The sequence below is a fragment of the Brienomyrus brachyistius genome, chromosome 14, assembly GCF_023856365.1.
Source record: "Brienomyrus brachyistius isolate T26 chromosome 14, BBRACH_0.4, whole genome shotgun sequence".
In the NCBI taxonomy this organism is placed as follows: Eukaryota; Metazoa; Chordata; class Actinopteri; order Osteoglossiformes; family Mormyridae; genus Brienomyrus; species Brienomyrus brachyistius.
This window is the reverse complement of record NC_064546.1, coordinates 17,543,845-17,569,758: the sequence shown is the minus strand read 5'-3', so window position 1 is coordinate 17,569,758 and position 25,914 is coordinate 17,543,845. Positions and strand designations below refer to the sequence as shown.

At 47.0% G+C, this 25,914-nt stretch overlaps 1 protein-coding gene across 3 annotated transcripts; it reads right to left on the bottom strand.

The window, feature by feature from the left end:
• Window positions 1–1,283: 1,283 nt before the first annotated feature.
• LOC125707478 (coiled-coil domain-containing protein 9B) lies at window positions 1,284–20,342 on the bottom strand. Of its 3 annotated transcripts, none has more exons than XM_048974683.1 (14): window positions 20,062–20,342; window positions 16,902–17,009; window positions 16,071–16,175; window positions 15,774–15,923; window positions 15,411–15,554; window positions 12,236–12,298; window positions 10,012–10,196; window positions 7,759–7,808; window positions 7,189–7,239; window positions 6,191–6,281; window positions 5,628–5,661; window positions 4,721–5,348; window positions 4,532–4,614; window positions 1,284–4,232 (listed from the first exon to the last, which is right to left on the bottom strand). In XM_048974683.1, the coding sequence occupies exons 1-14, from the start codon at window positions 20,158–20,160 to the stop codon at window positions 4,206–4,208; spliced, it is 1,818 nt and encodes a 605-aa protein (XP_048830640.1). In that variant the 5' UTR covers window positions 20,161–20,342; the 3' UTR covers window positions 1,284–4,205. The 3 variants fall into 3 exon arrangements, with proteins under 3 accessions (XP_048830640.1, XP_048830639.1, XP_048830641.1); XM_048974682.1 differs by lacking the exon at window positions 20,062–20,342 and adding an exon at window positions 17,595–17,723; XM_048974684.1 differs by lacking the exon at window positions 20,062–20,342 and adding an exon at window positions 17,219–17,573.
• Between the last annotated feature and the right edge of the window lie 5,572 nt (window positions 20,343–25,914).

Sequence of the window (25,914 nt, the reverse complement as noted above, 5' to 3'; positions counted from 1 at the left end):
CACCAAATGGGCTGTTCTCAGGCCTCCGTTTGCCAGCACTGCACGGGATGCGTGTTCCTTTTGGGCTCGTCGCGTGTGGACGTAATCTCACGTGATCCGCTCCAGCCAGAACTAACATTCGGCCCTTTCACTTTTAAGGATATTTTACATTGTTGCATAATAAGATAGAAATGGGAATCACACTCTTAGGTCATAAACACATTCTGACCACGAGAAGAGGGAAGATGGTTTGGCATGTGTGCAGTCTGCCCCTGCCATACGGTGGCTCACGATTGGCTGCAGTCGCTCAGGGGCTGAGGAGAATAGGGGGGGGGGGAAGGTGATTAAAAGTGTAACGCCGCCACAGAGCCTGCAGAAGGAGGAGTTTCCAGCGCATCGATCCCAGTGCGAGGGCTTCAAATTAATCAAGCCCAACTCCCACATGGAGCCAGCTTAATTAACACGCACCCTACTGCCGTCTCTCCTGTCTGATTAAAACATCCTCAGTTCCACAGTCTCCTCAGAGAACATCTTTGTGGCCTGCAAACACAGTGCCTCCAAATGTGATAAACAGTATTACTGGTGATAGTGTTTGCCTGACAGCTGCCGGTACCACTTTAATCTGTATGAACATATTTCATTGGTTAAAGCACATCATCCTCAAAATGTTACTAAGACACACGCCACCGTATTTACAAAGATAAGTGAACAGCAGTGGCACCTTGTGTTTATTTTCTTCATCACGATACTGATGTATTTAGTGATTTTTTTTCCCACGGCAACCAGCTAGTAGGCTGGCTATCCTTCAAGATCTGCTTCGTCTCCATCGCAGGCTGTTACTCATCTCGCGGCCTTTAAATAGCCCGCAGGATGGGCTTTAACAGTCCCGTTCTAATCAGTGATAATTAGTAAGCTATTTTGTTTCCCAAGCAGTTTCGAGCAGCATGTGATGCGGTGATGTAGACGTCAGGTTCAGGTGACGGGCCGTGGGCAGGAATGTGCGTGACGCTCTGGGACAGACCAGCGAGGGACGCTCACAGACGCACAAATCACCTTCCCTCCAGTCTCTCACCATCTGGATGTTTCTGCATTTTAGGCACCACTGTGAAGTCCTTCCATCCCATGTATGAGGAACCAGTTTCAGCTAAGGTCTTGGTGCTATTTCATTAAGGTCACGTTATTATTTTATTAATCATTATGTAGGTTTCCAGGCCTGAACAAACTGATTCACATTAAGATGCAATACATTACATTGTCGTCTGCAGTCTAAGTCAGTACCATTTCCACAGATAACACAGCGAAAATAACCAAGACACTTTATTTTAAACAATTCTACAGTAAATACACATACATGAAAACATGAATGATTCACAATATCCGACACACACAGCATGGGATTTTCTAAGGCATGATTCTATTCAAACTAGTGGTGTTTTTGGTACTATGTAAACCGGGATTATGGGCGGTGGGACGAAGAAATTAGCCAGCTGAGTTTTGAAACCTACATGGAAAACACCAAGAGCCAAACACTGACATTAGCACATACAGGACATACACAAAGTGGGACACTAATAGGGGTTATCAGCAGTAAAGTGTTTTAAAAGCGACATAGTTTAAGAATTTTTACATTTGTATTCCTTCAAATCTGACGGTTAATGGAAAAAGAGAAATATGTTTTTAATATATAAAAACAACACAGGAAGTTCAATGTTTTAACAAGGCCCTGGGAACAGCATACTATAACCACTGTCAAACAAGAACCTAATAAATAGGCTGCCATCAGGTCACATTGTCTCTGAAGCAGTCATGTGACTCTAGCATGACCTACAGGTGAGTTTTTTTCCCCCAGCACTGCTATATGTCCAGGTTATCCAGTGCTATAAGATATATTTCTTTATGTCGCTGGTTGCTGAGGTACTTCTGAGGGAAAGATACCACAACAAAGGCACTACGTCTTACGCAAAACAGATGTATGCGTTACTAAAAAAAACTGAACTTGTTTCAGCCGCCTTAACTACACAGGCAAATGACAATGGTGCCCTTTGATTTGGGGAGATACACTGGCGGGCAGAATGGTAACAGATACACTCCTACTTTCCGGTTTCCACAGCCAAACATTTAGCGAGGACCCAGTGAAAACAAACGGGGCGAAACAGGACTTTAGGTAACAGTGCACACAAGTCAATGATGCCCGTAAATCGTGTTCAGACTTTGCTGGGATTAATATCGGGCACATCAGTCCTGTAGGATCACTTAGCTGTGTCATTTGTGTCCCAGGAGAGCAGAAACCAAATGCACACTGTGACCCTTGGGAGGGGTTTCGTTACAAAGTGTCTGTCTGCTCCATTGCTGTCACTGCAGCACCATGACGACCACGGTTTGGCCCGCGCTCCAAGGAATCGACTTCCTGACCATCCGATGAAACACAAGTGTGGGTCAAATCCCACCTGGAGCAGAATCAAGCTGTGACACTTAATTTCCAAATTGATATTATAAACAGCTGGTCTTCATCATCTGCCCGATCAAGCGATTTCCTAATCAGTACCTGGACTTTTGTGTGTCTGAGACCATCTAAAGACCCGCAAATGTGCAAATGTGCTGCTGATGGAGTTTATGTGGTCACGCTAGCAATCATGTCCTCTGACACATCGCTGCTCCACGCTGAATTTAATTCACACTCTGTAATGATGTGCTACAACTGACACAAACCCCAGCACTGGCCGCTAGCTGCCTGCTGTGGACTTTCTCCAGGGTTCATATGCCAACCTCCGCCACTCTTCCTAAAACGGTCAGGTTTCCACATACATCAGATGCATATGAATTGTCATACGAAAGTGCTTAGCAAACATTCTCTCCTTTTTTTACATTAAGGCTCCATTAAATCTCAGGTGAAAGAGATAATGAAATAAATTCATCTTCTCTTCTTCTAGCTGCTCATCCTGGAGGTCACAGAGGAGCCTGGAGCCTATCCCAGGCAGCAAAGGACACAAAGCTGGGAATGGGATGCTGTCCTCTCCCAGGACACACATGCAATCACACTCCCCGTGCAATTTAGCAATACCAATTAGCCTACCTGCATGTCTTTGGACTGTGGGAGGAACCCGGAGGATATCCTAGAAGCATCATGGGAATATGCAAATTCCACCCACACAGGGTGTGGACAGGAGGGCAAGAGTGCCCCCCACTGTACCATCCCTGCCACCATAATGAGATAAATAGGTACGCTAAGTGCATTTTTAAATATCGACATCCAATCTCTTTTTTTTTTTCCTTTCTGAGCAATGAAATCAACCATTTTGAATATTTACAACACAGGCTTTCACTGCACGTGGACGTAAAACTAAAAGTGACGATGGCTGTGCAATCTAAAGCCAAAGGGTCGAGCACTGCTCCTCCGAAATGCTGCCCCCACATGGCTCCGCATCTCTCCGCTCAATTCTAACCTCATCAGTTACAGAACAGCAGATCCGATGCACAAAAGGCGAGAGACACTGCACATCTACATTCAGACGGCCTTCTCTTATAACTGTGAGGCTCTACATGAAGGATCCAATTAGTATCATTAGTATTTATAGGCTTAGATAACGGACTTACGCCCATAAGCAACCTTGAATTCCAAAAAAAAAAAAGTCAAAAGTGTTCGAAATTCAAACACAAATAAATAGACTATTTTATGTGCAAAGGCTATCGCTAATCTATCCAGTCTTAAAAACCACATAGAAATGTTTGAAACGCTGATTGCTTACATGAACACAAGAGTTTCTGTGTCACATGTAGTAAATCAATCCACAAAAAAAACACAAAAACTGAGAGCCAGTATTATAGTAACTTCCCTAAGAAAAACAGGAGTTTACAGTGTAATAATATTAATAATGACTTCCCCAACTCTAAGTTTAATTTGAGAAGTGTGACATTCTCTAAACCCGGGTCATATATGAATGTAAATGTTTCAAGTAAATAAAGAGCAAAACCAAGGTTCTTCTCATACACTTCAACAGTGAAATATATTAACCGTAATGTGATTAATCTACAATATACATAATACTCCAGAAAGCAAAGCAAAACTAATTCTTCACCACTACAGCACTGCCTGTGCGTTGATTCCGCCTGTGATAATGTTTTTCATTCCCACTTTTCTCCACAAGCCCGTCAATGACATTTAAGCAACTGTGCAAAACAGTGCATCAGTTCCTTAGCGTAGTGCATAAGACCCCTCTTCTTCACTTTCAAACTATTTTCCCATTTTCTTTTGCCTAGAAGAAAAACAAAACAAAAGGTTGTAACCATGCAGTTGTGAACAGGCAGCGAGGTCCTCAATGCCATCCACGTGGATACATTCTCTTAAAGACATTCCTGGACTCACTTCTTCATGTGTAGACCATTAAACTGTTAGCTAAATATCACGTTAGAGTCCGCGTTTCAGCCCCCTTCAGCAATGCTCTGTTAGAGACCACAGCACAGTCGTCCCAGATTATAGGAGCACCGCGGCTGGTTTGAGGAGGGGGGGTGGATGCGAGTCGGTCTGAAAGCTCCTCCACCTTTGGCACCTCACCTTCTCAGTGTTGCTCTTGTGAGCAGCGTGAGGAGCCTCACAGTCAGTGGTCATCACAGAGAACCCAGCGTCAATTCTCTCTCCTGAGGACGAGAGACACGTCAGGGCCTCGAGACACACAGAGCATCGGCCACTCCTGCTCTCTTGGGGGAAGGACAGCATGACACACTGAATGGCGATGGTAGCTACCTGGGCTTTTGCTGGCACTGCCCTTTGAATGTCCCGTGGGCTGAGCGGTCGGAGAGTCGTCGTCCACAGGGTGGGACACTGGCTCCACTTTGGCTGTGACCACGTTACTGGGTTTGCTGTCAGACCTTCCAGTTCTGGGAGTCTCAGGAAGGCAAACACCTTTTTTCTGCTCAGGCCTGCCTGAAGTATGGTCTCCCTGAAGCCCAGGTGAGTCGGCGCCCCCTGGAGGGCTGTCTGTGCGCTGCAGGGCTCTATCGAGGCCGTCCTCCTGGGTCTCTGGAAGGGTCAGCTCAGGGGTTTCTTCGTCTGACCATTCGCTGCCCTTCAAAGCTTCTGCGGAGAAGCGGACCTTCTTTTCTCGCTGGGGCAAGGCCTCCGGGTTGGCTGGCTTATGGCCCTGCTCTTCTTCTCCTTTTCTCAAAGCTGACTCACTGTCCTGATCTAGAACAGTGGCTTCCTTTACACCTCTGGAACCGTCTTCCGTAACAGTCCCCACAGCACATACTGTATCCCTAGTCTTATCTCTCGTAGTTCCATCTCCACTGTCTGCCCCAGGATGGGTATCCTCGACGTCAGCATCTCCATAGGCATCCAGTTCCTCTAAGAACTCCTCAAAATTCTCTGGGATCTGGAGATATAAATACCAAAAATGTGTGGGGGAGGACATTCTGATATGATCCAAATTCTCAACATAAGTCAAACAGCTTGCTGACAAACTTTCACATGATCTCACTGTGGAAGAAAACTGACTGCCCTGTAGATACAATCCTATGGTAGAAGGCAGTTTTGTGTCCCGGCACCAGTGTAATCAAACAAGGTTTCTTGCTGGAGCCACAGTGCCCTTTCCCATTTGAGCGAATCACAAAGCACACTGCAAACATGCAGACAACTGACTGATAATCCTAACCTGTGGGCTCTTTGCTTCTTCCTTGGCATCCCATCTGAAAAGCCAAATATTCCACGTTAGCAAGTGAAGTACAGAGCACATTGCTGTGAAGGTCACCGAACATTTCCCCTGCACCCCTGTGAGGTCACAGCAAAGCTGAACACACGCTTTCGATAAAACACCACGTTTCCATGTTAATGGTCTCGCCTTCATGCACTAAAGTCTCATTCCCGCTTTTGGCCTGCAGTCTGGAGTACTGCCTGTATGCTCTGCACCATCGACATGGTGAATCAGAAACTGCGACATGTTACATTTCTCTACTGTAGGATAAAAATCTTGGGAAACATCTGAAAAAAAAAAACATATTCAGACAAATCCTCATTTAACTTGCTACCAGTTTTCAGGCAGAAAGTGAACATGGGACAAGTGTTCTCCATGAAGTGTTATGCACAGTCAGCATGGGCAGGGTGGTCTTCTTTTCTTGGTCACCCTCTCCATCCACTGGTGACTTCCTGTTCAAGAAGTGTGGCCCCCAAGGAGTGACTAGGGCCCCAGGACACAGTCCTCTATCTACAGAATCTCACCTCCTAGCTCTTCCTGTCAGACGATCCTTGCCCTTGGCTTTGCTGCTGACAGCCTGCAGGTTCTTCGTCCCCCTGTCCCGGGTTCGATGCCCTGGACACCCCAGAGAACACCAGTCAGGCCAGAACGTATAATCACCACTTTACATTTTATGGGGGCTTTTTCCAACATACAAACTGAAAAAAAAAAATCAGATTAATGCAGACAGGTTTGATTCTTTTTAATTGTACTTCAACCTGCCAAACCTGCTTCAGCTAAAGAACACAAAGAGCGGGTTCCCTTATCGGAGATCGGAGACCTTTGATGTCGGGAGGTGGGCATCTTTAGAAAGAGAATATGCAGACCATTAACGCTTTTCATTTATAATGCATAATAATGTTAAAGTGCCGTCCCAGGTGTCACAACAGCTAATGGCATAAGGACAATTTAATAATTCATAAGGGGAAAGCGGCCTGATTGAAAAAGTATCCATAATTTAGGTAATGCTATGCATGCTGGAGGATCTGTGGCTCCAGGTAATCATTTATCATAACCCTAAAATCCAGGGCTTCCGCAGCTCATCAGCATTAATGTGTTAAATATTATGGAAGATATTTTACTGGAAATGTTTGCAAATTAAAAAAAGAGTAAAAGACTATGTAAGCTTCACAGATATGCTTGGGGGCCTACGACACAAGCCAAATACGGATTAAGACAGAAGGTGCTTATAGTAAATAGGCAGAAGAAAAGAGAACGGATTTGATTTAGTGTAGATCCTGGGATTATAAACACGCTAAATCATTGTTCCCTAGTCCAGTCCTTGGGGGCCTGCAGACAGCCAAAGTTACTGGAAAGACGTGAGGACCGGAAGCAAAAAATGTGGACCATCTGTGGGTCCACGGGGACCGGGCTGGGAAACACTGCTCTAAATTAAACACCAGGTCCATAAGCCATAATTACTTCAGATTGTGTTGTCATCGCTGTGCCGTTTCCGGCTCCATTCTGCTCGACATGCACTCACCCCGCGACTCCGCGTACGGTCTCAGGCTACCCCGTCGCACATTTCTTCCTCCTGAGGAAAAAGAGCACAGGTCCAGCTAGGATATTTCATGCAGGCTTTATAATCCTACCCCGCCTTAGACCCTGTGGGATCAGTGACTGGTCCCCTGTGCAGTAAACCTCCACAAGCCGCCCCCCTCGGAAGGATCATATGATGATGTCACAGTGCCACCAGACATCAGTAGGCCTTATGGTTTTGGGGCGCAGAGTTTGTGGTGCTATCTGCAGGCTCAGGAGGCGCCAGCAAGCCACAGATTCCGCCAAAGGCGACAATGAGAGCCAAACCCCAGGGGGACAGTGAAACTGAAGGCCTGTCAAAGATCATCGCTGGAGAAACGTGTCGCGAGGCGCCATCAACAAAGATGGCGGAGGTTGAACAGGGGCACAGTGAACCCAGGTGACCTATCTTTCACAGACAATGACAAAAATGGGGGTGCTTATGCTCAGTTTCACAGCTAGTCCCCTCCCCCCAAAGTCAGTTGCAAGTGAGCAACGTTCAGCACTGTGATTTCCCCAGCAGACCACCCCTCACCTCTGCCTTGACTTCCACGATCAACTTCCCCATGAACTCTCTCCCGGAGCCTGCAGACCAAAAAACAATCACAAGTAAATTATCACCAGCAACAGTAGCTAGCAAGAATACTAAGGGGCCTCCCAGCAGGAACAAATTAACCCCCCCCCCAGGGCTGCTTCTCCAGCTAATATTCAAGAAGGAAGCGTAGACAAATGAAGCATTCCTTCATCTGGGAAGTCGCTGGAGCATTATCAAACCTTCCCAAATAAGGTAAGGCATTTCAAGCCATGCTAAAAATACTCCGCGTCCCTTTGCTCTAATTCACATTAAGCATCTATTTATTCAAACGCTATCCCATGCTGAAGTCCCAGTGCACTAATCCACGGCCGAGAGCTTCCAGACATTGAGCAGAAAGACACCTTCATAAAGTGAAGTTGAACAAAGGTTCTACAGCATTACTGTAAAAGGCATCTCTCTCACAGGCTTGTGTCTCGGGAACTGAACAGGCGAGCACAGGAACGGGTCTCAATAAAATCACAGCACTGTCAGGTGGCAGAGATCTGCTCTGTATTTAAACAGGATCGCTCTGCCCTGACCACACACACAAACACACGCACACAGACACACACAAACACAGATGTTAGTATTCATATCATTATGGGGACTCTATTTATTTCTATGGGCATAACCCCATAACCCCAATCTCAACTATGAGAACCATCACCCCATAACCTAAGCAGCCCTAACCTTAACCATAAGGAGCCAGACAAAATATAAGACCTTTAGCAATTTTTTTTTTTATTGCAGTCACAGATTTTTATTAAATTGGGTTTTCCCTTGTGGGGCCTGGAAAGATGTCCCCACAATGTAAAAAGAATCAGTGTTTTATTACATTATTGAGACCCAATAATACACAAAATCACACACATGCAAACCAAGAAGGTTGAAATGATGTGATACTTCCATCACCAGAGGAAATTAAGCAAACAGAGTGTGACAGAAGTAAGTGACTTTCCTGGGTGTTAATAAAGTAACCAAACGCAGCTCAGTCCTAGTGCGTCAGCCCTGTTCCCCCCCAATGAAATGATTCAATAGTCTTGTGAAAATCAATGTAATAAAGAGAGAGTCAACAGAGCAGATATGGGATCCATACCCCATCATCCAAAGTACAGATGTTTATTCATTCCCACAAATATGACCATATGCGTTTTATTTTTCATTCACGCTACATGCTGCTTTTGGTTGATGATAACACTTGACTTAACGGATGGTTGTAAAAAAAAAAGTATTTCCATTAGCTGGCCAGACATACAGGCAGGCATACAAGCTTTTCACATCAAATTGTCCTCTTCAAGTCCAGTCATATCTGCTGTGGCTGATAATCGGAGCACTTGACCCGAACATCTCCTGTAAAATTTGCAGCTTCTATAAATGGGTGAATCTGCTATTTATTTTGAATGCAGCCCATCCCTGCTGTGAAAGGAATGAGGGGAGGTGTTTTGCGTTCTTCAAAAGGTTTTCATTTAAGTTTGGCCTTCCATAGTCAAGTACTTTCACTGTGCTAAAATGCAATCAACATATTTGATGACATACTGACACCAGGGTAACTGGTAAAGGGTAAGCTCATGTACAAATACAGTATCTTTTTCCTCTGAACTGGAGGAACCTAAGGATGAATCAGAGAAATGCTGCATGAAATAGTTTTTTGTGCCATGGTGACACTACATCCCCGAGGCATGACAAGATACGCAACCAGAAATCAGAGCGAGAAGAACCAGATCTCATGTTTCAATCCACGAGGTCATTTCTCACTGCAGCGCTACTGCAGGCAGCTGGGGTAACACGATCTGTTCACATGCAAATTTCCACTTTAGTGGGTCATTTCAGACTCACTCATGGGCTAACAAGGCAGACAAACCTCCATGAGGATGCTGAGAGTGCACAAGAGGGAAAGAAGTACCCTCTTGTTTGGTAATTAAAGTTAAGGGCCACACACAAACATAAATGGACGTCAGTGATGGCCTGCCTTACTCTGTCTCTGGAGGCCTGCCTTACTCTGTCTCTGGAGACCTGCCTTTCTCTGTCTCTGGAGGCCTGCCTTACTCTGTCTCTGGAGACCTGCCTTTCTCTGTCTCTGGAGGCCTGCCTTACTCTGTCTCTGGAGACCTGCCTTTCTCTGTCTCTGGAGGCCTGCCTTACGCTGTCTCTGGAGGCCTGCCTTACGCTGTCTCTGGAGGCCTGTCTTACGCTGTCTCTGGAGGCCTGCCTTACCCTGTCTCTGGCTTGTCCATGTCCCAGGCCCTCCTCCACTGGCCCTTGGCATTTTTGTGACGTTCCACGCGCTCTCGGTCGATCCGCTCACGCTCCTTCTTCCAACGCAGGTACTCCAGCTGCTCCTCTTTGGAGGTGGGGACGGTGAGGTCCGTGTGGGCCTGCCGGCCAGAGCCCTGGCCATCCTGCCAACGGGACGCACATGGCGCTCACTCACTCTGCTCGTGGTGATCGGGGCTGCTTTTTGCAGAAGCTGCAACCCCATTTGGTAAATGCACTTACATACAGGAAAACCCTACAAGGCAGAGACACATGTATGTCCCACATGAAAAACTAACAAAATTGTGCTGAAAGAACATAGTCAAAGACTGGAGGAAATAGAGGGCTACTCAGGGTTGTCTGTGGTGGAGTGGGGGGGGGGTTAACTAAGGAATTCTTTGCCTCTCAATGTCCTCATTCGCGCATCATCAGCTTCAGGTCGCTTATCAGAAGCCTTCGTTACACTCTGTAGAGCGCCTCTTGTGGACACACTGATGTGATCTGCCCTGAAGCAGAGCCGGTCTTTCCATGCACACAGAAACACACATGCGCTCCATGTCTCCCTGTGGCCAAATCTCTGCATAAAATACAGGAATCTTGCGAACCTGAGCCGAGTGGACCACCGCAGACCCTGACAACACCGACGATTCCTCTCTTTGTTCATGTCATCCCACCAATCAGTTGCATGCTAAGAGGCTATTCTGCACGTTTGACACTCAGCAGTCCCATACAGTACGTGTCCAGTTCTGATCCACTAGTGCCTGCCCTTACTGGACCGTGTGAGCTGTCTGAGGCCCAGCTGTGAGGGCCCAGCTGTGAGACCCAGCCATGCCCAGCCCACGTTCTGTACCTCGCTGAGCCTCTGAGTCGTGCCAACACGACCTCAGATAGCTTCTCGCTGTCTCACTGACTTGGCCATCTCATAGTAGCCCAGCATGCAGGTGGAGAAAGAAGGGGGGGGCAAGGAGAAACCAAGAGAACTGGGTGCTGTGTTTTCCTCCAAGTCAAGGAGCCAATCAGAGGCCAGTAAACAAGCATCCCTCCCTGCGGATCGCCCCCCCTCCCCTCCAATTAGCCTTTTCAATTTCCTGCCCCGGCGGGAGTTCCTCGGTTATAACAGTTACAGGGAGAGCGGCTTCCGCCGGCCTCCAGGTGAAGCTGGAGCGCAAACAAACACGGCACACCATCGTTTCCCAGGGCGGCATGAGCACCCGGAACATTCTGAGCAATAAGACAACCTCTCTCTGACCCGGGAACATAAACATGGCTCCCTCAGCCTGGTTGCTGACTCTTGTTTGCTACAGCTGAACATAATTATCTTTATTTAGTTTCCTTTGGCCATTGACCAAACACTATTCTAAATTCAGCAGCTCCCTCTGTCGTCAAACTGATATACTATTAGCACAAAGGTACTTAAAGGTAACTATAACAGCTAAACCTCACTGATCTAAAGCTCTCTTTTACCTGCTACTGTTATATGTTGTCCTGACAGTAATATTTGATGAATAGTACCTACACTCTGTGATTCATCCCAGCCGAATAATTAAGAGCTCAGCTGGAAGGGAAAGCAGCACACGGGGGGGGGGGGGGGGGGGGTTAAAAAACAGAAACATTCCCAGAATACACCTCTGCAGCCTAGACCAACTGACACGCACACCAGAGAGCAGCCCCATGGCGAACAAGTCGTCACCAAGGTCGAGAACAGCCAGGCACAGTAGGTCTCCCTTTAAAAGACGCAGTGATGTGGTAGCATGAACAGCACCCCCCCCCCAACACACACTTACACTTGCATAGACCTGAGAGCTGTCTGTGTGTGTGTGTGTGTGCGTGCGAGCGGGCATACCTATCTTTATGGGGACACAATGACACATATTTTGCTTGGTTACTTATGGTTATGGTTAGGGCAGGGTGGGGGTTAAGGTTGTCATAGTTAGCATTAGCATTTTTCCCATAGAAGTGAATGAGCGGGCCCCATAAGCATAGGTATACCCTACGTGTGTGTGTGTGTGTGTGTGTGCGCGCTCATGACCTCAGATTATAACAGAAGACACATTTGACTTGATGAACAAACTGTGAGTGAACCAGACTGTATCTGGGGGGAGGGGGGACTGATGGCTGTGCCACTTCACTGATAGAGTCGCCGGGGGGGGGGAGGGGGGTTACGTAAGCCGACGAGCGTCTTCACCTGGTAATAGGGGTTGTGTTCGGCCTCCGCTGAGCTGTGTGGCTCCTGCTTCCCAGCATCTTCCTAAGAAAGAGAGAGAGAGAGAGAGAGAGAGTTACTTACCATTTCTCACCTGAATCATTTTGTTTCTCATCATTAAAAACACTGTTTCCTGCCAACAGGGCAACATGTAAGCTGAGAGACGTCAGACGTGAGTCAACCTGCATACTGTGTGCGCCCATATAAAGAGCCTGATATGTTCAAGGTGCAAAAAGATTCATTAAACAGCACAGATTCTGACCTAATTCCGGCCTGCAGCTAAGCGGAGCCACAAGGAGGACCTGGCAACATCCTAATTTACTAGTGCGAGAACACATTTCATCCAGGTCCTTATCACCAAATCCCCATCCTGTTGGACGAAGGGGGTAGACAGTCACCTCCACCCTGCCCTCCAGAAGGAGAGGGTATAACACCAACAGGCAGGAGACGCGGGCAGGCAGACAGAGGAAAAACGTTACACATAGATGCCGGGTATCATTTCATTGAGGGACCAACTTTACACATACAAGGCATGTTTTGCAGTGGATGTCACTGAAGGTCGTGCTTTAATTTAGAAAGAGAGAACAATGTAAGACGAGCATAAACAGGGAAAGACACTGCGCACGGCGTGGCTGCCAGGTGTCCTCTGGTGACCTCTCCAAATCTCAGAGAGGCGGTGACGCACACACGCTCAAAGCACATGGCACTCTCAACAGTCAACATTCAGGTTGGTAATTACCACCAGCGTACATTCGGTTTACAAGTAAATAACAAGCCAGACAAGTAACGAGCAAATATTAGCCAGAGGTAGATAGTTCAGGTCCAGAAATTAACAATCCAGACCGAGATTTTCTTTCAACCAACCAGTTGAGTATGAAGAGTCAGTCACAAAACGCTCAACTGGCTGGATGTAACAAACTCGTGGTCTGGATTTTTACTTTCTGGACCTGAACTATCCATCTCTGTCAATAGCCATACACACCACGACAGAAAAACCAGTTATTGTTCTGGCTATGAGGAGTCTTTCTCCTGGTTTTGTGCCCAGACTCTAATGGAAAAAGTCGGATGGCCTTTCATAGCCTGCTTTACCCAAACATGGAGGTGAGATGAAGCATGCACTTAGATCCAAATGGTGAGACAAATCAAACTGCCTGCAGGGAAGAAAGTGTCTACACAGAGTTCAACACTGCCCCCCTGTGGACAAAGCCGACAAGCTCACCGTTAGACTGCTCTGTGCGGAGTTCTGTAGATGGAGCTGCTGTACCTAAATGTTTAAAACTGCTATGTAGCTCTATGTAGGAGTAAACAAACACAGATGACTTCCATCCATCACAGCTCTCATGTGTGAAATAATGTGGGTTTTCCCCTAATAAAATCGTTCTCGATAAAAGAGGTTAAACCCAGGAATAGCAGAAGTAAACACCAGGGCAGAGGACACAGCGGGAGCAGAAAAGGAGGCAGGGAGAACATTACAAAGGACCTCAGATGTCCTTCCAATTTTCAGTCAAGAGAAGGCACCAGAGATAAAGGCCGGCATCCGAGTTACAGCCTGCAGCCGTCACAGCACTGCTGGCCAACCCTGCACCCCCATCAGGCAGACCACAGAAACGGCCTTTCTACAGCCATTCCGCGGCTTCCTGCCAAACTCATCCCCGTCTGCGCCGATAATAAGCCCATTCAATGCAAAACGTTGGGAAATGCTAATTAGATTAAACCATTCTGTTCCACTGTGGCGGGGTGGGGGGAGATGAGCACGTTAGCTATTAGCGGCGGTTAGGAGCAGACAGGCCAGGCCAACTCAAACTTCAGCCCCTTAGTTCCCACACTGAAGCTGAGTGGTAACAGAAGCAGACAGCAGATATCCAGTGGAAAACTGGTTTCATAAATTTGGGCAAAACGTACAGGAATTCAGGCGCTGCCTTCAGCACCACGCCCCCCCCCCCCCCAACAGAATGGCGCCACTCACACCCTTCCAGAATGTTCTGGAGCGTGACCGGAATGAGCTGAAAAGGCACACGCCCAAGAATTTTTCAGGTCAGGAACTGAGAGGCTCTCCGTGTTTATAGTGACTCAATCGGTCGTCAGGCAGCACATGACGACGAGAGCTAGCAGAGCCACGCCCTGCCCTGCCCCCACCCTACCCCCACCCTGCCCATTTAAAATATTCCAGGAGAGGACTGGGAGGAACACACACACACCCACATCCATGCACAGGATCAGCGAGCCCAGCTGAACTCCAAAAACACCGAAGGGCAAGCAGAGTGAAAAAATAAAGTACAAATGACTCGTTTCCACACCAGCTTCACTTTTTTCTGTTTTCAGCAAATTCGGGCGCTGAACGATGTTACTGAAAACAGCTGAATCACGCGATGAAAGCCCCCCGCAGAAGCCTCGTGCCAAAGACCGTATCTGGGGGAACTTTAAAATAGAAGGGGTGTCAGTCTACCCCCACCCATACGCAAGCTGAGATCACTTAACTGGCCTGTGGAGTTTCTAAACAAAACAGGCCAGTTAAACTCCCAAAGACAAATGATCCAACTCAGCTCTGACTTGATCCAAAATAGAAATTTTCAAAAAAAAAAATAAACAATACATAAAATCCTGCAAGGAAAGTCACTGCAAACATTTTATTCTTATTTTACATTGATCTGCCTTTAAAACGCCGTAGCATGTTTGGGTGTTTTTAGGTCAGGGATTGTTAATGACATTAAAATGCGAGTCAGCAGCTTAATTGAGTTGTACTATGGGCTGGTAGGTGGGACTAATGGAAGAATGGGAGGGGCTATTTTCTTCTACCCTCTGCTGATTCTGGCCCACAATACTAATTATGAATATTCATTAGAGGACTGGGCTTTGTTGGAGAGACAGGGTGGGGCTCCCAATCCATGACCCCCACCTCTCCTCCAGTTTCCCGAATTCTTGTCTGTCTGGGCCAGGGCGCTGGGCATTTTCCCATGTCTGACATGCTGAGCATCTGCGCAAGCAGGAGTGTCACTGAGGAACAAACAAAAGGCCAGACGAGACCACAAAATTCAGCGCTTCACCCATAATCTGCCTGATAAAAGTCTTCCTTCATCACAAAATGATGCTGCCCCCTCCCATGAGGCTAGGCTCATGTCTGCTGTGGAATACCCAAAAGGCCATGTGACCAGCCCACCTGTGTCTGCGTGTCCCCTTTCAAGCTCTGGGGAGGTTTTCCACTGACCATCCTGGAGTCTTCCTCAGCTTTTCCAGGCTCCCTGGGGCCCCCGGGGCCTGAGTGTAGGCCCGCCCCCTTCCTCTCACTTACAATCCTCCTGCCCTAGAAACAGTGAGAGCCTCGTGCTAACAGTGTTGGCCAGCATGAAAACAAGACAGTGACCAGTAAAGGGAACCACCATCCAGCAGTCAATCAAAAGGCCGTGGATGATGTCAGAATCCAAAGGCCTCTACTCTGTATTCATACATTGTTGCCTCTCAGAGTAGCTTAGGGGAAACGTAAGAGAATCCAGCACATTCCCATGGGGGAGACACTGCTTGCCTTGGTGCTGCCCCCGGTGGTGACCAACAGTTGCCTCCTTTTCCCTCGCCCAGCGCTGAATGGGTTCAAATCTCCATCAATGGGTTCAGGTGCCACCCGAGGGGCAGGCTGGCTACCAGGCCCAGGTTTCTTTGTGACGACGCGTCCTTCCTGTTCCAGAAACAGGCATTTAGCAGCTCATATACGCCTATGATGTCAATGCACTTGCTTTCCAGACCCTGCCGGTACAGTGTTCGCATGGTGCTTTGGATGTGAACAGCTGCAGATCAGATTTGTTTGAGCTGCCACCTCACTCACATTAGCACACTTATTGATGGTGATGGTCAGGTCCTCTGCCTTGCCCTTACGGCCCTGCAGAGCCATGCCTTCCTGCTCCGCCCTCTTCTTGTCCTCCTCCACTTCCTGTCGAGAACAAACACAGCCTCAGCTCAGACGAGCCCCCTTGAAGCTCGTGGTTTACCGAAGCCTTTACTTGCACTAGCGAAAGCATGTGAACCAGGCAGCATGGTAAACAGATCTGCAAAAGCTTCTCTAATCTGCAAGAAGCTGACCGGCAGTGATGCTGATCTCTGGTGGGAATAATGCTTTTTATACTCAGAAATAAACGATTTATGAAACAAAAACACAGCTTATGCTTAAACCTGCAGGGTTCACCTGAAATAAAATAAGCATGATAAATCACTAACTGTGTAGCATTACCAGTGATTCACACTGTAGTATTGTGTTCATATTGTGTTGTTTGGCCTTTATTACACAGTTTTTGTGTTAGGATACAACAGCCCTGTCTGTTCAGAATTTTCACATGTAATCCTATATACTATATGTAAGTTCTTGCTATGAAAATGATATGATATGAAAATTTTCTTGATATGAAAATCAGCAAATGAGAAGCAAGTGTGGCTTTTCACTTGGATACCAGCGGAGGTAGAGATTTCAGGTCCAGACAGTACAAATCCAGACCAGGATTTTGTTCCAGCTAACCAGTTGAGCTTAAAGAGTCACAAGTAAGAGTACTCAACTGGTTGGTTGAAACAAAATCCTGGACTAGATTTGTACTTTCTGGACCTGAAATCTCCACCTCTGGATACCAGCCAGGCTCTTCCAACCCACGGAGCCGCAAATACGCACCTGATACCTCTTCATCAGTGCCTCGTTCTTCTTCCTCAGGGCCTCGATCTTCCTGTCCAGCTCGGCATCCTTCTGCTCCTTCTTCCGGAGCATGGCATCCACCAGGCTCTGCACACCGGCGTTCAGAACAGGCGTTAGGGAGCTGAGCATGAACACAGGACTTTCCTAGCCTGCCCCTCCCCTCCCTCCAAACACACAGAGACAGGCAGCAGAGAGAGATATAACAGAAACATTACGACAGACCCACTGCAAAACATTCCTACCCCAAAGACTACTACAGCATATTAAAAAAATGACTAAAAAAAGCTCATCCTGACCCACAGGAACGTCGTCCAAAGCCAGCCCGTGATACTACATGTGTTGTTATGTGCAGTTTGCTGCTATGGTCCCAGTTACAAACAGTTTAAGGAGAAGCTCATATCTCCTTCATCAAAATGCCCTCCAGGACAGTCACATCCACGTCCTGGCAAATCCGACGGCGCCCTGAAATCGGGTGCTTGCTCCTGCAGCGGTGGGCGGTTCGGACCACCGGGAATCTTTTCAGAGCTAGAGGAGCCACCCTACGCGCTTCTCTGCGCTACTGCGACTCTGCCGTTATGGCGTCCGGGGCAAAAATAAACACGAGAGGAGAGTGAGGCCGGGAGAAAGAGGAAGAATTCTTTGGGAAAGAGCAGTTAGCCGGCCATGCTAAACCTGCGCAGCAGATGGGCACCATCGGAACGGCCGGTCCCCAGCTCCGAGCCTCTCGTGCAGCCGTAGAACACAATGCAGGAGCTGGAGGCAGCCTGAGGTGGGAGACGTCGCCATAACAACCGGCTGTATCGCACTCTCTCCCCCCGTCTCCCATTCCTCCTGTGTCCCCGCCCTCCCACAGATGGCCGGGTCGTTACTGGGGTCGGTTACCAGGACGGGAACGCAAGACCGCTGTCATCAGCACCCACACTGCAGCGGGGGGGGGGGGGGGTCATTCCTTAGGGACACCCCCCGCCCCCTGCAGCCTCTCGTCAGACTGATGATGTAGCTATAGCGTTCTGATAAAAGGTCCCTAGAAAGACGTGTAAGGGAGCAGGAAACAGCTGACATTGGTGGTAGTTCCACAGACAAATGTCCGTCTATCGGCTGCTGGGAGCTACGGCAGAGAACTTCTGGGCTTATGAACATCCTGATGCAGCAAGGCGCTTAAAATAAATAACGACATGGAGCACGTCCAAGCATGAAGGTCAGCAGCCAGTCACGGCTTCCAACAATGACACAAACGCCCGATTATCTTAATTATCACTCCATTAGACAAAATAAAACCCCAAAATAGCGACGTACCATTCCATCACTGCCCACTGACCCCATCAAGTTTAATTCCACTAAATAAAACAACCACCCCCCCACCCCCCCGGGAGAGACTTCATGGAGGAGCAAGTAGAGGGTTGATTGTGGATAAGGTCCTAAACCAGAGGTAGGAAACCTGATCCATGGAGGGCCGGTGTGGGTGCAGGTTTATGGGATGACCTCTCAATCAGCCAATAATAAAGCAGTGGTTCTCAACTCCAGTCCTGGGGACCCACTGTGATTGGCTGATTGAGAGGTCATCCCAAAGACCTGCACCCACACTGGCCTCCATTTCTTACCCCTGTTCTAACCGGTACCGATGGCCACCCTCTTCCAGATGCGAAAAGCAGAACCACTGACCCTTGAAGCTCACATCAGCTCAGCAGACCCAGAGAAGCAGACAGGCACCATCAAAACTGCATGAGTCACACACCCACCTGACCAACATCTGAGTCATGACTAAACAGACAGGCACGGGGCAGCGGTGGGCACCTCACCGACCCCCCCAGTTACGCAGCACTGATACGGAAATCTCCTCATCCGCCAAAGGGGAATGGTCACACTGTCGCTTCAGTAAGCAAAGCAGAATCACACACAGAGCACAGTGTTTACTAATGCCAGTAAGCAGAGTCACAAAGTGGGGAAGGACATCTCATTCCAATTCCTCCGAAATGGGATACAAGGGGAAACCTGGAAGTACTCACCGCCTACACACCGGCCTGCTGGGACAAACTGGCACCGCGTGCTGGCACTGCCCAGCGAAAGATTACCCCGTGGCTGGCATGCAAAAAGGCAGGGGCATGTAGTGTATGTGTGTGTGTGTGTGTGTGTGGTGGGGGGGCACAAAATGATATGGTGGTGGGCCGGGGGGGGCACACTGTCTAGCTGCCGCTCACCCTCCATTTCCACAGTGACAACAAAAGGGAATCCTGGGACTGCTGTGGAATCCCATCTGGGGTGGGGCTTGGAAAGTGGGGGTGGGCAGGGCGTAATGCACAAAGCGGGACAATGGCTTTGGGCGTTGACAGGATTTCGCACTAGATCTCCTGCCGCCATTAGCCGACCCTTCGGAAATGGCACGGGAGTGACACAGCCTCCGGGAGGACGACCTGGGCGCATTACATGGTCAGTTACGGCCCTGTAGCTGGAAAACAGCAATGTGTACTAAAGCCACATTCACCCTAAGAGATGCACAGTGTAAATTGTAACTCCTGTTAGAGGTGATCCGGACAGCAGAACACAGAACCTCAGCTAGAAATGAGTTAGCGTGCGCAGTCACTTCCCTCAGGAACGTGGAACTTAGGCCCACGGATTACGTGACGCCACCAGACAGAACCCAGCTGCTATCCAGGTCCAGGATCCAGATCACGCGACATCGACAGGTCCCCCCCCCCCGGTGAAGGTGGGCTCCCCAGCCAATGCGCCTCAGCAGCCGTGCATACTTGCACTGTGTGATACATTTCCCCAGAGGCGGCAGTCGGGTCCTGATCCACGCGCACAGAAATACACACACACACACACACACACACACACAGATGCTCCTCCATAGACACACACACACACACATACACTCAGCTGACAGGGTCTGGGCCCAGGGGAGGGGTTGCCACACTCTCAGACGGCAGGACAGCTGCTACTGACGCATGGCCTGTCCTCCGCCCCGCAGCAAAAGAGTAGGGGGGGGGGGGGGGGTCAGGCAGCATGGGAGGGTGAGGGATGAGAGATAGGGAGGTAAAGCAGCATCTGGCCACACTGGCGATCACTCATGCAGTTAGCATTATGTCCACTGAGTTAGCGAGGGAGGGAGGGAAGGGGAGCAGTGGGGGGTGGCACTCACGGGTCTGTGTGTTTCGGAGGTCAGCGACGCTGCCTGGGCTCCTTCCGGGTGCGCAGGGGCCGACAGAGGCACGGCGATCTGCGCAGGGTCTGCAATCATGCCTCGGCTGCGAGAAGAAAAGGGGAGAAAAGGGGAAAGGGCCCCCCTCTGTTGGGGCAGCTGGCCAAGGAGCCCCCTAGACGAGCGGTACGGCCATGAGACCGCGCTTCACAGCGACTGACCGACCGACCGCCCGCCTGCTCGCTCCCTCTCTCACCAGAGCCAGCTCTCTGTTAAAATTACCCTCTACACCCCTCCTTTCTCTCTGCTCCCCTCCTCCCTCTGTTCCTTTACCCACCACTCCCCCCCCCACCACAGAATTTAAAGGGACATTCAAGTAGCTGAATACATAAAAACATGTCAAATCAAACTATAAGGTGACACTGTCTGGTTACGGAGACCAAAGAAACATTACCTGAAGGCGAAAATCAATACCTACATCACTCAAAAAGTAATTTTAACAAATTAGTTTTATTGCAGAATCTGTACATGTAATTCCAGCACATGCTTTTATTAACTACTAGGTAAGAACTGGTATGGTGCCCAGTGCACCCCCGCAAACCTTCAGTGGGTGTTAATACACCACAAAACTCCAGTACCTGCAGGTCATAAATGGGGATATCCCATGGTATTGCCGGTTATTTTCTTTTGTGTGTGTGTCTTGCCGCCTGTGTGTGGATTAGGTTTATATTTCATTGTGGGGACCAAATGTCACCCATAATGTAATAAAACCTGTTTTATGTGACATTGTGGGGATCATTTTTCAGGTACCCACAAGATCTCTGTGAATGCAGTCATAAAAGTAAAAATGCCAAAATTCTCATAATTTGTTTGGTTACTTATGGTTAAGGTTAGGGCTGGATAGGGGTTCGGGTGGTCATGTTGTCATTAGCGTTTTCCCCATAGAAATGAATGGAAAGTCCACGTAAAGATATAGTTAAAAACATGTGCGTGAAAGCGAGGGAATGAGTTAGGGATAGGGTCTTCTGAAGAAAGATCGGGGGACCCGCAGGATTTCCCACGATTCCGCATGCAGAGCGGGCGAGAGACACCGGCCGCCGTGCATATTAATGGCCGCACGGACAAACGGGACAGGCATATAAAGGCGGGAATAAACATGACGCGACAACGGACAGTGGCGTCTTTGCTTAATCGTCTTAGTATTTTCATAACGTTTACTTGCAGGACATTGGACGCAGGCCTAGTCCAATACTTACATGTGTTAAAAAAAATCTGGACACTGAAGTGTCGGAAGAGCCCCTTAACTTTCGTACAAGCACGCGTTCCCAGTTCGTTGAGCGCTATTCGCTATATTTTTCTATACATGAACACAAATATTATTTTTAAAATATATTATAAGCACTGCAAAACATTTCACAGTAAAATACAACAAATTATAAATATTTATATATAATTATAACATTAATATTTACATACAGGCAATGATGTGTAGAGTTCATGCATCTACTATAAACCATGTAAACCCCATTAAACAAACATAAGTAGATTAATGTAAAATATTACACAACATTATTAAACATCCACGATAAAACGAACATTTCAATTACGTTAGGAGGGGGTTATTAAAATGTCGTAAGCCATTTTACAGGCCTATAAAGTATGCCTACTTACAATAACATTTTATTATAGATATTTAAAATCTATATAAAAGTTTCACCAGTGAGTTTCATATTTAACACATTTTTAAAATGCTAATTCAAAACAAACCTAATCCCGACTGACGTATTCGCCCGAAACGAATTAGCACTAACGGTTGCGGATTTTGGGCACGTTCCTGCTCCAAGTCGATGGATGCGACTTGCCCATTTTACTTAATCAACACTAGAGGGCGATGAAAACAAGCACGGGAGCTCAATGGAACAGAATATCTTTGTTGTCATTTTAACACTACACATACCATGGAATTGTGTATGTCAGGGGTCCAGCTGAGGCAAACATAAACCAAGCAGTGGAATTCACTGTGCCTGCTACTCCCTGATGATTGTAATACAAATGCAACTATAATGAAGAATCACGAATTCTTCTAAACCTAAGAGACGATTATTTGAATATCGTAAAAAAGAGTTTTATAAATACAAAGAGGGAGTGTCAATGTACGCCCGGATGAAAATAGTCACGCGGCGTTTATTTGGCTATTTACACCCGCCCTTCTCAGTCCCCGCCCCCTGGCTCCATAAAAAAACGTATAAACACTGTCATACATACTTGCTTGCGCGAAACTTCAGTTGGTGAAGGCGACAATAAGCGCCTTAAAAATATATTATATAAATTTATTTCTCACATGGGAAACAATTTAAATGGAATCGGATTCTCTGTCTCTTGGGAAAGCATCCTCCCTGTTTGCTATATATACCCAGGTACCAATAGCCATATTGGCTATCTATCGATGGGTGCAAATATCATTGCTGCAAATAGCAAAACGCCATTAAAAAAATAATACCATAACACTCTTAAAGGAACTAAATCGCCTGTTCTCCACTGCCGAGTAGGGCCGCATATTTGTACTGATAACACGCCTGTAGCCTATAATTATTTTTCAGTGCAGTCAGAATTTCCTGGTAAAAGCGCCAACGGGAAACTGACTAGAACAGGTTGTTTCTACTTTGCTCCGGTCGGACAACCCATCTGCTGATCTCCCAAAAGTGTTTGCATGGACATGTATCCTCAATCGTTTCATTGTGTGTACCGAAGAGAAACCGCAGTACCTAACTGCATGTACACGTGTTCTGTTACAGCCCTGATATTTAGCCTACGTGCTACGATACAATGCAACTGCAAATAGAAAACAATACTAACTTATTATTTTTTAGTTTATCGTTCGTTTCCTTTTTGACTGACGCCTCGCAAGCGTCCAGGGGTTGCACCCTCCCAGCGACGGCTCTGGGGTCTGGTCTCAGGGCTGCCAACTTTGGTCAGAGATTTCCCAGACAAATCTGCATGCGCATTTACACGTATTTAATAGTTTTATTACCTTGTAAATAGTTTCTAGGATTACTCCCCTACACCAATACTTTTGGTGTAGCAAATATTAGGCATATAATGGAATGAGTTAGATTTGCCGTAAGATTTCTTGCGTGAGACTCTGGAAGTCTGTCACACCGGATGCGTGAGAATTGGCAGCCCAGTGGTCTGAATGTATGTGAAAAACAAAATATTTTTTAAATATTCTTTTGTGTTTTTAAACTGAGATGGATGACGACGACAGTTCCCCCTTTAAAAATTTTTTTTTTACCCAGAGATATAAAATAATCAACTAAGAATAGCCTTCACGATTATACAGCCTTGGCGCTAATTGAACTGCACTGCATTTCCCTCGTTTAGTCTGATTGAAGAAAACTTATATAAAGCGATATGTCATGAAGACACCTCTGCAAACAGAGTTGGCTTTACTCTCTTGGAAAATTCGGGGTGATCATATATTTAACCAGTACGCGATAAAATGAAATCCGAGGTGGGCAACTCTCACGCATCAGGCCTGATACTCACGCTGGAAATCTTAAGGCAAATCAAAATTATTGCAACATAATCTTAAAATGTGCTACGTCAAAAGCCTTGGGGCAGTTTGCAAACCCTACGGATTATTTACAAGGTAATACAACTCGTACATACATGTAACTGCGTGTGCAGACTTGTCTCGAACTGAAAATCTCCCGCCAGTCAGCTGGCCAGAATTGGCAACCCTGGAAATCCACATGCAAAAGCACGCTAAAAGTCTACGTATAATTCAATATAACTTAAAGCTATGCTTAAAGAGGCAGGGGCATAGCTGGGCCCGGCAAAATATAATATTTCCTCACCCCCCAGTGTTACATGTCTTTTTATGTATTCATGGGCCCTTGTAAAGTGGTAGGAGGCAGAGATTTCAGGAGCTGCCAGAGTTATCTTGCCCCTACTTCGCCCCTGCAAAGAGCCATGACTCAATTACATTTTTCTGTTTTTTTTCCACAAAATAGGTGTGACCAGAGGAGTAACTAGTAAAAAAAGGATTAATTAGAAGTGGCAGGACAGGTTCCTGCGACTGAAGGTACAATTATCTTGACAGGTCCTGAGTAGAAAATATTGTACCTCCCCGAAACTGCCCTATTGAAAACTAAAATCAACAGCTTGTCTCATCCCACTCAGCACCGGAATCTTTAATTGAGGTTTTCTGCAGGGAACAATCATGTTTTTTTTTTTGGTTAATCACTGTATTTGTGTTTGATATTTGTTGACATACCACGCTTCCAGCAACAGACTTTATGGTTACGTTTTACAGTCCGTTTCACTAAGTAATCGATTTGCAGAGACACACTATGCATATTCTGTTACTTGGAACCGAGTGCTTGGTCAGAGCCGGGGTAAAAAAAAAATGGAGGGTTTTCCAACAGGCCGCATGGTGCAGTGTGACAAAGGTGAAGTGTGTCTGTTTCTCTCAAAATGCAGACTGTGCACTCAGTTGCAAACACACTTTGATGGAAATGATGAATTACATCCTGCAGTTGATTAATGGGGATGTGTACTGAGCAAGTGATGAAATACACACACACACACACATATATATATATGTGTGTGTATCTGTGTGTGTCTGTGTCTGTAAGTATATATTAACCATAAATACAATAGCAGTTCTTCACTTGGATTATGCTAAGTGACCTTTAGTGCTTGGTGTTCTTGCACTGCATGGATTCTCCTCATTCCAGCCTCTCAGTATTAAACATGCTTTGCCAGTCCATTCATTTTCTTAGGAGCGATTTTACATGCTGGCTCTTCCTTTGTGTGTCTTCTGGCTTACATGCTTGGCAGCTCTCAGGGTTCATCTTCCAACATACTTCAGGAGAGTGACCCCCGCCCTCTCTAAGCATTTACCTCACCCTCTGTCTCTCTTGTTATTTGCTCTGCAAAGCTCAAATCAGCTGCACTCTGTGCCATATGCCAGAGTGGAAGCCTATTTTGTCTAGTTCCCTGACAGACAGGTTTCTAAAACTGTGCAGAATAAGCCGTTCATATGCAGAGGGTTGCAGAGAAGGTCCACGGTTCATACCAGCTTCCTTCGGTCTGGAGGAAGCACTTGAATCTGTCAGAAAAAAGGGATGACTTGTGTTTTTCTTCATGCCACTGTGTGTTTTGTAAATAACTTTACACGCCATGTGTCCTTTGGCCAGACAGCCAAAGGGAACACGTGAGGAGCCTTCCCCAGCTCCCCAATCATTCAGCACAGCAGACAAGCCCAGGATGGAAACACCCCAAGGTATTATATAATTCAGATGCTTGTCCTGTAATTACAGCTAGTAAATCAGACGAGTCAAAGCTCCACCAAACCTTATCCTCATACTTGACGTTTGAGAAACTTTGGCATCTCACAAAACTACAAACTAGCAAGAGTCTCCAAGCAAGTTGGATGACTGTCTGTGTGAGCTGCCAGTTGTAACAGGTTTATCCTGCCCGGTCATATCATATGAACTAACTTGCATTTTTTTGGATTCTCAGGTATGAGGTAAACAACGATGAACAGAAGCCACAACAGTGGACTGCTTCTTTTCCTATAGTTGTCGAGTGGCTCACATTTGAGGCGCTGGCTTTCAGTCACTCCAGCTCATCTAAACCTGCAATTATTTCACTGAGTTTGAGAAACACATATGAAACATGAGCAGCTTCTGCTTTGTGTATCTAGCAATTACTTTAGAACAACCTTAACCTAAGTTATTAAAGATCAGTTTGTGAATATTTAACCTGATATATATTGATAGGGTGCCATGCGATGGGTTGGTTACCCACCCTAGATCATTCATTGCCTTCTGCCCATTGTTTCCAGCT